The 14069-nt window shown below is 35.6% G+C and overlaps 1 protein-coding gene across 5 annotated transcripts in view; it reads right to left on the bottom strand.

The window, feature by feature from the left end:
- EPB41L5 (erythrocyte membrane protein band 4.1 like 5) overlaps positions 1-14069 on the bottom strand; it is a 169409-nt gene that overhangs the window by 78809 nt on the left and 76531 nt on the right. For all 5 annotated transcript variants that reach the window (XR_008624473.2, XM_008972499.4, XM_008972498.4 and 2 more), the window contains exons 11-16: positions 13621-13690; positions 10354-10523; positions 9214-9320; positions 7616-7643; positions 594-636; positions 66-181 (exon numbers count right to left, since the gene is read on the bottom strand). Coding sequence is in view for 4 of the 5 variants with exons in the window: in XM_008972499.4 (XP_008970747.3) it covers positions 66-181; positions 594-636; positions 7616-7643; positions 9214-9320; positions 10354-10523; positions 13621-13690 (534 nt within the window). In the remaining variant the exon portion in view is untranslated. The remainder of the gene's footprint in view (positions 1-65; positions 182-593; positions 637-7615; positions 7644-9213; positions 9321-10353; positions 10524-13620; positions 13691-14069) is intronic.

Here is a 14069-nt window from a genome sequence, read left to right as displayed (position 1 = left end):
TGACTTGGAATTCCAAATACAATTAACTAGGCAATATTTTATTTTAGTTTAAGGAATTAACAAACCATTTCCTGTCATGCTGGTCTGTTCCAGGACTCTGTGGAAGATTCTCTATCTCCACTGGCACAGGAGCAGAGGAAATGGAAGGACTCACAGGCAGAGCAGATCTCATCCCCCAAGCCTTTGGACAAAAATTATAAAAATTATCTATTTTGCCTCGATAACAGATCTCTTCACCAACAAATACTAAAATGGAGTACTATTTACAAAGCCAACAATTAAAATGTATACAAATGCTTGAATTTCATATACACCTTAGAGATAGTTAATGAATGAAATATTAGTAGTCAGTTAAATTATGTTCTTGGATTCACAGAGACATAAAATGTTTTATAGAGCACCGGTTTCCTTTACAAAATCTTAGAGAATAAAATAACCGGAAGTTATTACTGAACCACTTAAGGGAAAAGGAAAAGAAAATGCACATAATTTGTGCAGGGTTACATACACCACTATGAAAATCCAATCAATACTACTATTGTTACCATAATTAACGGGTGATCCAGTGTTTTAGAAGCTTAGTATTGTCTTACCTGTTGGGAGCCATTACTTTGGGTCGAAACATTATTGTGAACACTGTAATGGGAAAAAAAAATCAATTAAAAACCCTATATGAAATTTCAGGACTTCATTTTGTAAGATAACACATACACTAATAAAATATTTATTTTAAAGATATTAACGTTTTGTTTCAAATAAAGAATAAAACTACTGCTAGTACCTAAAACTAAGAATGTCAGATACCCGAAAACATTTGTTCTTATAGGCAAATACTTGCTTTTCTATAGTTGCTCATTTGATGTTTCCATACACCTATATTTTAATCATGCTTTAGAGGTATACTTCACAACTAATGTTTATTCATTGGACAACAGCTATCAAGGATGGCCTAACAAAGACAGCAACACAATCCCACATAAACTTATCTGTCACTTCTTTTGTATATTCCTACCCTCAAGATTTTCCAGTGTCGGCAACAACTCAGCGTTTTATAACTCAAAAGGCCTTAGTATAAAAGGTTTAGAAAGTTTGAAACTTCTGTGTGTACACCTTCCTCTCCAAATGACTTATAAATACGTTCTAAAATTTTCAGTTTAGGCCAGGCACGGTGGCTCACGCCTGTAATCCCAGCACTTTGGGAGGCTGAGGTGGGCGATCACGAGGCCAGGAGATCGAGACCATCCTGGCTAACACGGTGAAACCCCGTCTCTACTAAAAACACAAAAAATTAGCTGAGTGTGGTGGTGGGCACCTGTAGTCCCAGCTACTCGGGAGGCTGAGGCAGGAGAATGGCGTGAACCCAGGAGGTGGAGCTTGCAGTGAGCTGAGATCGTGCCACTGCACTCCAGCCTGGGTGACAGAGCGAGACTCCATCTCAAAAAAAAAAAAAAAAATTTCAGTTCAGTTTGTACCCATCCCCACCCTGCCATTCCCACAAAAAGCACTTGAAAAAACCCTCAACCTATAATACAAAAAAAAAAAAATAGAAACTACAGAACAGCAGAAAAAAAATTCAGTAAAATAAAAACTCAAAGATGAACTATAACTCACAACAAAATGAGAAAAAAAGTTTCCTAATGTCAGACATTCTAAAACAAGGATAAATGGTATCCCTGAAGTAAGAAATTCAACTAATGTAAAAAATAATTCAAAGATATAAAAAAATTCCTTGAAAGTGAGAAAATAATTTACAGATTTAATGACAGCACTGTGTTCCAGGAAAATGAGACAGAAAATGAAATGCAATCGATCCCTTATTGTTCAGCCACTCATCTTCAAGGATAAGGAAAGAATACTTCGGGTACCCCGAGCAGATTTAAAAGTAAATCACTACCAATTATCAGGTTGGCAAAGACCTCCCATAGCAGTAATCAAGAATATTATTTTATAACCAGCCAACATGTCATTCTACTAAGAGGAAACAGGCAAAGCTCTCAAACACAACCTCTGAATAGAGGATCCAGAAGCCTTTCTAACAAGGTGAGAGCAAAAAACCACTACCTGATCATGAAAGCCAACCAGTTAAGAACCTAAGAATGAAGAGAGGCCCTGCTAAAAAGCTGGGGAATGAAGAGTGAACATATTTTATATTCTATTTTTTTAAGAACTACAGATCAATTACAAGTTGAGTCACCATAACTTGCACTATCACTGTCTGGGTTCAAAGCCAAGCTGTGTCACTAGGTCTATTCTGTACACCTTGGGTTGCTCATTTGCATGAGACTGTTAGAACAACTAAATGAGTTAATATTAGCAAAATACAAATAATAGTGATTACAACAACAACAAAATACCTTTCAAAGAAATACTATTGGTGAGGCATGGTGGCTCATGCCTGTAATCCTAGCACTCTCAGAGGCCGAGGCAGGAGGATTGCCTGAGCCTAGGACTTTGAGACCAGTCTGGACAACAGAGCCAGACCTCCAACTCTACAAAAAATTAAAAAATAGCTAAGTGTGAGGGTGCGTGCCTGTAGTAGTCTCAGATACTTTGGAGGCTGAGGCAGGAGGACTGCTTGATCCCAGGAGGTTGAGGCTACAGAGAGCCATGATGATGCCACTGCATTGCAGCCTGGGTGACAGGGCAAGACCCTGTCTCAAACAACAACAACAACAACAACAAAACCCCACCCCACCCCTCCAAAACACACACACACACACACACACACACACACACACACACACACACACAACAAACAATTTAGTGCAGATCCACTGCCATGGCAATTTTAAAGATTATACCCATCAAGCACAATTTCTTTTTACTAACCATGTTGCTCTTCCTAGAATACCCATGATCTTAAGTCTTAATGAAATCTCACCCAGCCTGCTTGGTACAGAAGTTAGACCTACTAGTCCATGGTTCCTTGGTTATTCTCTGAAGCTTTTCCTTTAACTAGAAATAACTTTAGTAGGTGATCAATAAGAGTAACATGAGAACAAAATACTTTTGTGATGTTAATTGAATCATAGCTTCCTGTTTTAAATTGTATGAAATACAGAAAGCATTATTTTCTGATAATTATATACATTCTTTCACTTCCATGAATATGAAGGAATTACTGAATTATTTCTCATTACTAACCTAGTTCAAGCTTCCCTTTTTAAAGGACTACATACAATAACTGACCATTTTTGCTTTTACACAGTATACCTTCTACTCATTTGATTTCCTCTACCATTTTTTCTTTTCCTCTTTCCTGTCTTCAAGACTGCATATTAAGCCTGTATAAGAAGTACTAGTAATTGAAATGTCAACTATCCTTTAAAACATCACCTCTTAAATACTTTATAGTATTCATGACTCACAAGAATAGTTAAGAGCCAAAACAGTACAAGAAAAATGACTGACATTAGCCAATTAAAAAATCTGTTATTCAAATGGGCATTTTACAAAACTGCAGAATACAAGGTCGAGAAGCTTTTCAGGTGAAATAGTTGTGCCTTTTCAAACAGTACTGTTTTCCATGGTTCAATGGAGCAAAACTGTTCACACAAACAGAACTGGAAGGGCAAGAGTGAAAGGGCATACAAATGCCAGTCTGAGCTCAGGTTTTCTCAAGCACTGCGATGGGTGGTGCTCAGTAACCTTCAGGAGAGTTGGGTCCCCCACAACATCTCATTTCTAAAAGCTTAGTCTAAAAAAAAAAACCATTCCTTAAATATACCATTTCTGCTATGTTTTCCAGAGTCAAAAGCATCACTAATGAAGAGACACTAACATTTAGCCATTAAAGTTCATCATAATTCCAAAACAGGCACTATATATATTCATATTTTACCAGAAATGTGTTTCAGAACATCTTAAAGAAAAACCTCCTATTTTGCAAATAAAAGCCTTAATTTTTCAACTACATACCATTGCTGAATACTTTGTTTACATCTCTGCTGACTTTAGCAGGTACTCACTTTTTACTTTAAGCTCTAATATTCCATATCCCAGCCTCCTTTTCAGGAAAGCAAGACATAATACATTAAATAAACAAAATAGCTTCAAAGGTACAGAAAAATCTCAAACATTACTCCATTTTTCTTTTTCTTTTTATTATTTGAGATGGAGTCTTGCTCTATTACCCGGGCTAGAGTGCAGTGGTGCAGTCTCGGCTCAGTGCAACCTCCGACTCCAGGGTTAAAGCAATTCTCCTGTCTCAGCCTCCAGAGTAGCTGGGATTACAGGCGCGCACCACCACACCCAGCTGATTTTTTTATTTTTAGTAGAGATGGGGTCTTGCCATGTTGGCCTGGCTGGTCTCAAACTCCTGACCTCAGGTGATCTGCCTGCCTTGGCCTCCCAAAGTGTTAGGATTACAGGCATGAGCCACTGCTCCCAGCCATTACTCTACTTTTCTGAAAAACATAGCTTATAAATAAATCCAAGAAAAATAAAAGTATACAGCACAGAAAAGGCACAAAATGTTGTTTTTTTACCTAATAAAAATTTCACGGAGCGAGTTTCACAGAAATTTCACTTCCTCCCTGTTATATTTATTTATTTATTTTCAACAGCCTATTGACAGCTAAAGAAACTTGAGGGGAGTCCTTGTTCAGAAAGCAGAGTGCTATTACAGTCAATCACTAATCACGGACTGGCTTTAACAGCTTTCAAAGTGAAAAAAAAAAGGACATTTCAAGGTGAGGCTGATGATACTCAATATCCAAAAATAACCAACTTCTTTTGAAAAAAGTCTAGTGAGACAACTGCCATATAAGAGTACAGACAAATTCAAAAATAAATTAGATTTGTGGGTATGGTCTGAATCTTATCTTTAACAGGCATTCTAGGAGACTCTAATACATACCAATTATTAAGCATTATATGAGACCACAGACATAGCCTCATCGTAATAAGTAATATTAAAATTAATGGAGCCGGCTGGGCGTGGTGGTTCACACCTGTAATCCTAGCACTTTGGGAGGCTGAGACAGGCGGATCACATGAGGTCAAGAGTTCGAAACCAGCCTGGCCAACATGGTGAAATCCTGTCTCTAACTAAAAATCCAAAAAATTAGGTGGGCATGGTGGTGCGTGCCTGTAATCCCAGCTACTTGGGAGGCTGAGGCAGGAGAACTGCTTGAACCTGGGAGGCGGAGGTTGCAGTGAGCCAAGATCATGCCACTGCACTCCAACCTGAGCGATAGAGCAAGACTCTGTCTCAAAAAAAATTAATTAATTAATTAAATTTAATTAATGGAGCCATCAGAAGCAAGACCTTCAGAATGGTAATTTGAAAACAAAAGTAGATACTCTCTCCAGTGAAACAAACATTTAAGTGGTTTAAAAAAAAAATCAGTAAGCTTGAGGACAGGTCAAGTGAGATTATGTAGTCTAAAAAAAAAAAAGTATAAAGAGAAGCGAACAGACTCAGAGACCTGTAGGACACCATCAAGTGTAACAACTTACATGTTAATGAGAATTCCAGAAGGAGAAGAGAAAGACAGCATAAAGAATATCTAGAGAAATAATAGGTAAAAAGTTCCAGACTTGATGAAAAGGTTATATCATGGAAAAGCAACCATATGAAAACTGGACTGGCAATATTTACATCAAATAAAATCAACTTTAAAACAAAAGTTACTAGAGATAAAAAGGAACAGTCCATCAGGATAATATAACAATTAACAACACATACATACCTACCCCAAATCCACAACATACATGAAACAAAAACAGAAAGAACTGAAGGAAGAAATAGACAATAGTTGTAGACTACAATACTCCACTCTCAATAACGGATTAAAACTAGGCGAAAGATGAACAATGAAACAGAAGATCTGAACACAATAAACTAACAGACATCTATGAAACACTCCACTCAGAAACAGCAAAATATATACTCTTCTTAAGTACACATAAACTATTTTCCTGGGTGACTCATATGGAGGGGCCATAAAAAAAGTCTCAATAAGTTTAAAGGGATTGAAATCATACAAAGTATGCCCTCTACCCATTATGGAATAAAATTAGAAAAAAATAAAATTTTGACATTCACAAATACATGGAAATTTAGCAACACACTCCTAAGTAATCAAACAAGTCAAAGAAGAAATCACAAGTTAGAAAATAAATTGAGGTAACCAAAAAACAAGAACACAACATAGCAAAACTTATTGAATTAAAGCAGTGCTTGAAAGGAAATTTAATATCTTTAAATGTTAAAAAATAAAGATCTCAGATAACCTAATCTTCCACCTTAAATACTAGAAAAACAGCAAACTAAACCTAAAGTGGAAGGAAAAAATAATATAGAGCAAAAATTAATGAAACAGAAAAACAGAAAAATCAATGAAACCAAAAGCTTTTCTATTTGAAAACGTCAACAAAATTGACAAACCTTTTGCTAGACTAGTCAAGAAAAAAAAAACTCAAAATACTAAAAATCAGAAAGGAAGGAGGAGATATTACTATGGAGCTTTTAGAAATACAAAGGAAAAGGGAATGAATACAAACTGTATTCCCACAAACTAGATACCACAGATAAAAGAGATACAACTCTAGAAAGACACACACTCCCAAACTCAATCAAGAAGAAAAAGAGAATCCGGGAGGGCCTGGTGCTGTGGCTCACGCCTGTAATCCCAGCAAGACGGGAGGCAGAGGCAGGAGGATTGCTTGAGCCCAGCAGTTTGAGACCAGCCTGGGCAATACAGGGAGGCCCCATCTCTACAAAAAATTTAAAAATTAGCCATGCATGATGGCAAGTGCCTGTAGTCCCAGCTACTTGGGAGGCAGAGGTGGGATGATCACTTGAGCCTAGGAGGGTGAGGCTGCAGTGAGCCAAGCCATGCTCAAGCTGCTGTACTGCAGCCTGGGTGAAAGAGCTAGGCCCTGCACGTCCCCTACCCCCACCCCAACAAAAAAAAAGAGAAGAAAAGAAAATCTGAATAGATCTCTCATAAGAATTTTTAAGATTCACATAAAGAGAAAGATGGCTTTAATGGTGAATTCTACCATACATTTAAATAATTAATACCAATTATTTACAAATTCTTCCCAAGAAATAGATGAGGAGGGAACATATACAAACTTATTTTGTAAAGCCAGTATTACCCACCCTACATAAAAAACCAGACAATGACATTATAAGAAAACTACAGGCCAATATTTCTGATGAATAGACACACAAATCCAAAAACATACCAGGCTAATGAAATCCAGCAACATATAACATAAAGAAGGTCTATACACCACAACCAAGTGGGATTTATCCCAGGAAGAAAATTGCTTATTTGCAAATCAACCTTTCTCCTTTGTGCTTCTTATGTATAAGGATCATAATTTATCTTAAGATCCTCAGCCACTTGCCAATAACAAATGTATGTCATTCTCTTTGTGAATGGCTCATCTGCCTCGACCCCATTCTTTACTTCCTTAAACTGCTTTAATTTTTCATCATGTCAATTTTATCTGGCATTAGATGTTCATTTATTCCCTGACATATCCCTGGTGCTTTACGGACAACTTGACATTTTGATAGGTCTTAAATATTTGTTTAATGATAGCAACTACATAAATCCCAAATTCTATGCCAATTCCTAAGTTGCAAAACATTACTTACCTAAGTTCTTCAGGTTTTGTAGCACATACTAACAGAAGAAAAAAGATAACACCTCATTAGTTTCATCTTACATGATAAACTGCTGCACTATTCAAAGCAAAACTTTAACTAATTGCTTTACAAGCCATGTTTCACAACCATAAATTTATTTCTTTGAGAAAGGGTCTTTCGTGATTTTGTAGAGAGAGGGGTGGGTCTCACTACTGTTGCCCAGGCTGGTCTCAAACTCCTAAGAGTTGAGCTTTTGGGCTCAAGCAATCCTCCCACCTTGGCCTCCCAAAGTGCTGGATTAAAGGTGTGAGCCACCACATCTGGCCCCAACCATAAATCTAAAAACCTTCAATTCACCAAAGTGTTTTGGGATTCACACCACAGAGGCAACAATGGCAATTATTTTCATTTTTCAAATAAAGCAATACAATGCATATATATCTCCTCCTTTTAAACAGAACCAATCTGTAAGCCTCCAGAGTGAGCTGACTGATTATGAATTATCATCAGTGGAAACCAAGAGGAAATTAGGGTTTTAAAATCATCACAATTCATTTATAGCTGTATATTTAATTTATAGCCACACCAAAACTTATGAGTATAAATCATTTTTATAAAAAAGTCAATACTGCCAAACATCAGATCATTACAGCTGTTTTTGGACAACTGGTGATGACTCTGACAGTGGAAATACTTAAAATTAAATTTGCGTTTTAATGCAAATTCATTTTAATGCAAATTCAGTTTAAAACCAAACACAAGGTTTAATTTATTTGTCAAGGTAAATAGCGCTTTTTCTTATATAATTGATCTTAATCAGCAAGTAACAATTATGAATTAGGAAATGTCTATGTATAACAATGATGAATATATTTTAAAATGGTATTTAATAGAATCCTTAATATTATAATACAATATGAAATAAATTTTACTTAAAAAAATTCATCACAAGACAATGTTTTGGCCAGGCATGCCTGTAATCCTTTTAGGATTCGGGAGGCCAAGGTGGGTGGATCACTTGAGGTCAGGAGTTCAAGACCAGCCCAGCCAACATGGCAAAACCCCATCTCTACTAAAAACACAAAAAAATGAGTCAGGAGTGGTGGCGCATGCCTATAATCCCAGCTACTCAGGTGGCTGAGACATGAGAATCACTTGAATCTGGGAGGTGGAGGTTGCAGTGAGCTGAGATCATGCCACTGCACTCCAACCTGAGCAACAGAGTGAGACTATCTCAAAATAAATAAATAAATAAATAAAAATGTTTTTAAAAATTCCTAAGGGGATTAAGGGATGTTTTAGAATGAGATCTGTAAGTCAAAAAGGGAGAGAATATGTTGCTCTACAGAAACAGTTTTGTATACAAAAACTGAACATAACCTCAGACTATCATTTGAATTGGGATTAACATAAAGTTTAATCTCTGCTAACAATACAGGCAATTTTTCTCTGTGTATCCCATGAAATTGATTCTGCCAGAAAAGTACTTTAGTTGACTGGAACAGGCCTGAGGAGGAGATTCAGGTAACTTCCTCTTATGGAAACAACACCAGCACATAATTAACTGTCAAGGAAAAATAATCCTTTGAAAGAGGGTTGCACTTCACCTTTCATTTGTAGAGTTCGTCTAGAATATCGTTTGCTGGGCCTTCTTTCAAAGGATGTTGATCTTCTTGCTTTATTGGTTTTTGTGGTCTGATACTCTGTTTTCCCACTAAATGAGGCATAACAGAAGTAAGGGAAATTTTAGGTCTACAGTAATAAACACACACAAATAAGACAGTCTACATTCAGGTTCTCCTTAAAAGAATCATCCTAAACTTCATCACACAGGAACAACTACTAATAGTCTCGCGATCTCTCTCCTTACCATATCATTCTTTCGGCTTTTGTGAAATATGCAACAGATTATGTTGGTTTTATTTTTCTCATATGCATGCATATCACCTAAGTACACATTAAATAAGTTTGAAATATCTGTCCTTTTATGGAAACTCCCTCTTTCCCATCTACATTCCTCAGTGCAAAGTGTGTAATTAAAAGAATATTTTCAGTTACTTTTTCTAATTGTGATATTCACTTTTCAGTATAATTTTCCAGAAATGTTTTTTAAGACTATTGTCTTATTCTCCTTGATTTCCATTTAAATTCTGTTCAGAAAATGCCTCCGTACTTTTAATATAAGTAGACTACAGTACTACTTCTATTAACTCCACACAATCAACTGGCCACATTATTGGTACAATCCATTCCTTCTTTAACTGATTTCCATGGCATGCAGAAAACTCACAACCAATAATCCACTCTCCAGTAAACCAAAACATTTCTAACTCATGACAACAAACAAGGAGTCATGAGAATAATGACTTTCAGGTTTATAAAGGACCACAAATGTTATCCAGACTAATATCCCATTCAGTGCAAGAAACCCTTTTCTATATGGTATCCAGTGGTGGGTGGAGAGTCCATAAAACTCTTGTTAAATAGATAAACTGGGAGCAGGTTAATATATAAAGTAAACATCCAGAGGGATATAAAAGCCATTATACAATTACTGTTTACACATCTATTCAAGAAATTATACCCAATAACAATACCACTTTTTCTATTTTATTTTGGCCAATGGAAGACTCTGGCAAACCACCTTATTCCTCTCTAGTTACCATATCTGTAAAAAAGAGAAGGTTGGCCTAAATTTTTTGGCCTGTATGCAATGAAAGATGGATAAAACAGCTATTAAAATTAACCTATATCTAAATCGTGATCCTAGTCGAATAAATCCTGATCGATGAGAACTCTTTTGGACGGGGCCTCGAAGGCGGAAGAAAGCATGATGCTCCACAGCACATTTCCATAAATGTTTGCATGCTTTTGGATGATCCAGTCTAAAGACAAATGTATGTTCCTGTTCTTTGCCCTGAAAAAGAAAAGTATATATAAAAGGATGATTACTAATTCAAACCGTCCTATCTCCTATTTCTGAGATACAAACACATCCATGAATAAAGAATCTAGTGTGCTCCCTGAAATTCAGACACTCTTTATAGTATCAACATAATAAGGGCAGAGCTGAAATCAAGTTGCTCATTTTATCAGGCAATACAAAATTATTCCTAGGAGTTATTCCCCTCTACTTACATGATCTCATTTGTGAGAGAGACATAAAATGAGATTTTATCTGCCATTATTTGGGATAACTGTATAATTATAATTTGAGGAATCATATCAGATCTGGCAGTATGTAACAACAGCCCTAAAAATGCTCACATTTTTGTCCTAGTAACCACACTGCCATGAGTCTAATTATAATAGTTAACATTCATATAGAAATTTTTCTAAGGATTTCACATAAATTATCTCAATGAGTAGATACTATCATTAGCCCCATTTCATAGATAAGGAAACTGAGGCTCAAAGAAATTAAGCCCAAAATCACAAAGCTATTACGAAAGAAAACCGGAAATGAACTTAACCATTAGTCTTGCTCCAGAATCTACATACACCTCTAACAACTAAGTTATACTGCCTCTCTGGGGAAAATTATTTCCTAAACATCAAAAGTTATATGTGAAGATGTATATTTCCTCAGTCTCATTTATAATAGTAAAACTTGGTACAAACCCTAAACGTCCAAAAAAAGAGAAATGGTCAAGTAAATAGAGGCATATGTAAAAAATTATGCAGAGGGATAAATGAATAAATGATGAATGAATGTGCTATTGTTTATTCATATTACACAATAGCATATATATATGTTAGATCTACATAGGTACACGTTTAGATAAAACAGGCAAGCTGCAAATATATATAATTATGCAAGTTTTTAAAACAATTCTAATATGAGTTAATATTTGGAAAAGGTTACAAAATATATATGAGAATAATACCCTCCAAAATTGGTGACCAGGTACCAGAAGAAAGGGGGTAGGTAGTCAGGGAGTTAGACTTTAGTTGGTATTATTTATTCATGCACATAATTGTATTTATCTTTCTCTAAAAGAGATCTGAAGCAAAATGTAAAAAATGTTAAATCTAGATCATAAATAAGGTGGTTATCTATTTTATAATTTTTGGTACTTTTCAGGTTATTTAAAGACACTATTAAGACAGTAAAGATGGATATGCTAATTACCCTGATTTGATAATTACACATTGTATACATGTATCAAAATATCACTCTGCATGCAATAAATATGTACAATTATTACATGTCATCTAAAAATAAAAGTGGTGGAAAAAGGGCAAAACAAGGAGTAGACAATACTTGCAACACTAATATCTGACAAAGAATTAATATCCAGAACATATAAAGAATTTTTTCAATGACTAAAAGGCACATGACCTAATAGAAAAATAAGCAAAAGATTTGAGTAGGCATTTCATAAAGAAGATATCCACATATCCAATAACTACATAAATAAGTACTAAACCAGAGTTGTCATTAGGGGAACACAAACTAAAACCACATTCTACTCCACAAGAATGGCTACAATGAAAAAGACAGAATTCCAAACATTAGCAAAAAAGAAAAAAAACACCAATAACATTGCTGGTGGGAGTATAAACTCGTATTAAATACTTTGGAAACAGGTTTGGCAGTACCTACAAAAGCTAAATATACATACACCTTAGTGTTCAGAGCAGCACTCCTTTTTATTTTTTAACTTTCATTTTGGGTTTGGGGTACAAGAGAAGGTTTGTTACATAGGTAAACACGTGTCACGGTGGTTTATTGCACATGTTATTTCATCACCCAGGTATTAAGTCCAGTTATCTTTCAGTTAGTTATCTTTTCTACTCTTCTCCCTCTTCCCACCCTCACCACTCAAGTAGATCCCAGTGTCCGCTGTTGCCTTCTTTGTGTTCGTAAGTTCTTATCATTTAGCTCCCACTTGTAAGTGAGAACATGTAGTATTTGGTTTTCTGTTCTTGCATTACTTTGCTAAGGATAATATCCTCCAGCTCCATCCACGGTCCCACAAAAGAGATCTCATTCTTTTTTATGGCTGCATGGTATTCCATTGTGTGTTTAAAACAGGGAAAGTATAGCAGTCAAATTACTGAGCAGAGGAAAATGAAAGAACTGGATTCAAAAAAAAATTTTCATCGTTATAAAAATGTTTAAACATATAGAAAAACTGAATACCCATATACATAGTGTCTAGACTCAACAACTGTTAACATTTTGCTCAAACTGCTTTTATCTGTATCTGTATGCATATGTTAAAATTTATTAATTTGCATAAAGTAAAATTCTTCTTGCCTTTTCTAAAGTATCATACAAATGGAGTCATTCAATACGTATTTTTTAAAATCTGGCTTCTTGCATTAAGAACAATGCATGTGAGTTGCATCCAAGCATGTATCAATTAAGAACCACACTGTAACTGATACAAAGGTAATCTTTAATTCAAAAGGCTTTATTATTATTAGGTAGATCTTTTTGATCCGTTAATAAAGAGATAAAGTTGGTCTGCCACAGTGGCTTACTCCTGTAATTTCATCATGCTGAGAAGCCAAGATGGGAGGATTACTTAAGGCCAGGAGTTTGAGAGCAACCTTGGCAACATACTGAGATCCCATCTCTACAAATAAATGAAAAAATTAGCCAGGCGTAGTGGCATGTGCCTGCAGTCCCAGCTACTCAGGAGGCTGAGTGAGCAGGAGGATCACTTGAGCCCAGAAGGTGAAGGTTACAGTGAGCTATGATAGTGCCACTGCCCTCCAGCCTGGGTGACTGGCTGGGTCACTTAAATATAATTTTTTATACACCTCAGATATATTATCAATGAGGAAACAAGAAGACACTTTTATATTATTTTTCAACCTAAGGGCAGAAAACCATATTTTTAGCATGGTATGACCCAAGTAAGGAAATTATTTAAAGCATTAATTATACTGTTTGCATTCTGTGGCTCTGTAAAACAATGAGGTACATTCCCTCTTTTAGAGAAATAAGTTACCACATAATACAGTCACTGTTACACAAGTAATAGATATAATTTTATTCCTACCTGATCATCGTCTTCTACAACCACCAAGGTTAATTTATTCTTCTTAAAATCCAATCTGGTTATCTTCGGCCTATAACATAATAAGAGAATAAAAGCCAAATTACAAACAAATGTTCTCTAAATATGAAAAAAATTGTTTTTATTTCAAATACATTTAACCATCTAACTCCTGAACTAAAAATTGACAGGAGGGTAAACGTAACTTGCAATGCCCATCAAAAGACAGGAAACAGAAAAACACAGTACATATTTCAAAAGCAAATCTCAGACAAAATTGAGGTTGCACATATCAGACATTAAAAATGTTAAGGAAAATGAAATCTATGTATTTGATAGGTCTCGATTATGGTATAAGAGATTCTTTAGGTCTAGGGAAAATTGTTCCAGTGTTAAAGCAGAGCAGCAGCATAGGAACTAGACATAGGAACGACCATAAAGCTTAAAAAAAA

Source organism: Pan paniscus, chromosome 13, assembly GCF_029289425.2.
Source record: "Pan paniscus chromosome 13, NHGRI_mPanPan1-v2.0_pri, whole genome shotgun sequence".
NCBI lineage: Eukaryota > Metazoa > Chordata > Mammalia > Primates > Hominidae > Pan > Pan paniscus.
The sequence above is the reverse complement of the archived record's forward strand: the minus strand, read 5'-3'. Positions and strand labels throughout refer to the sequence as shown.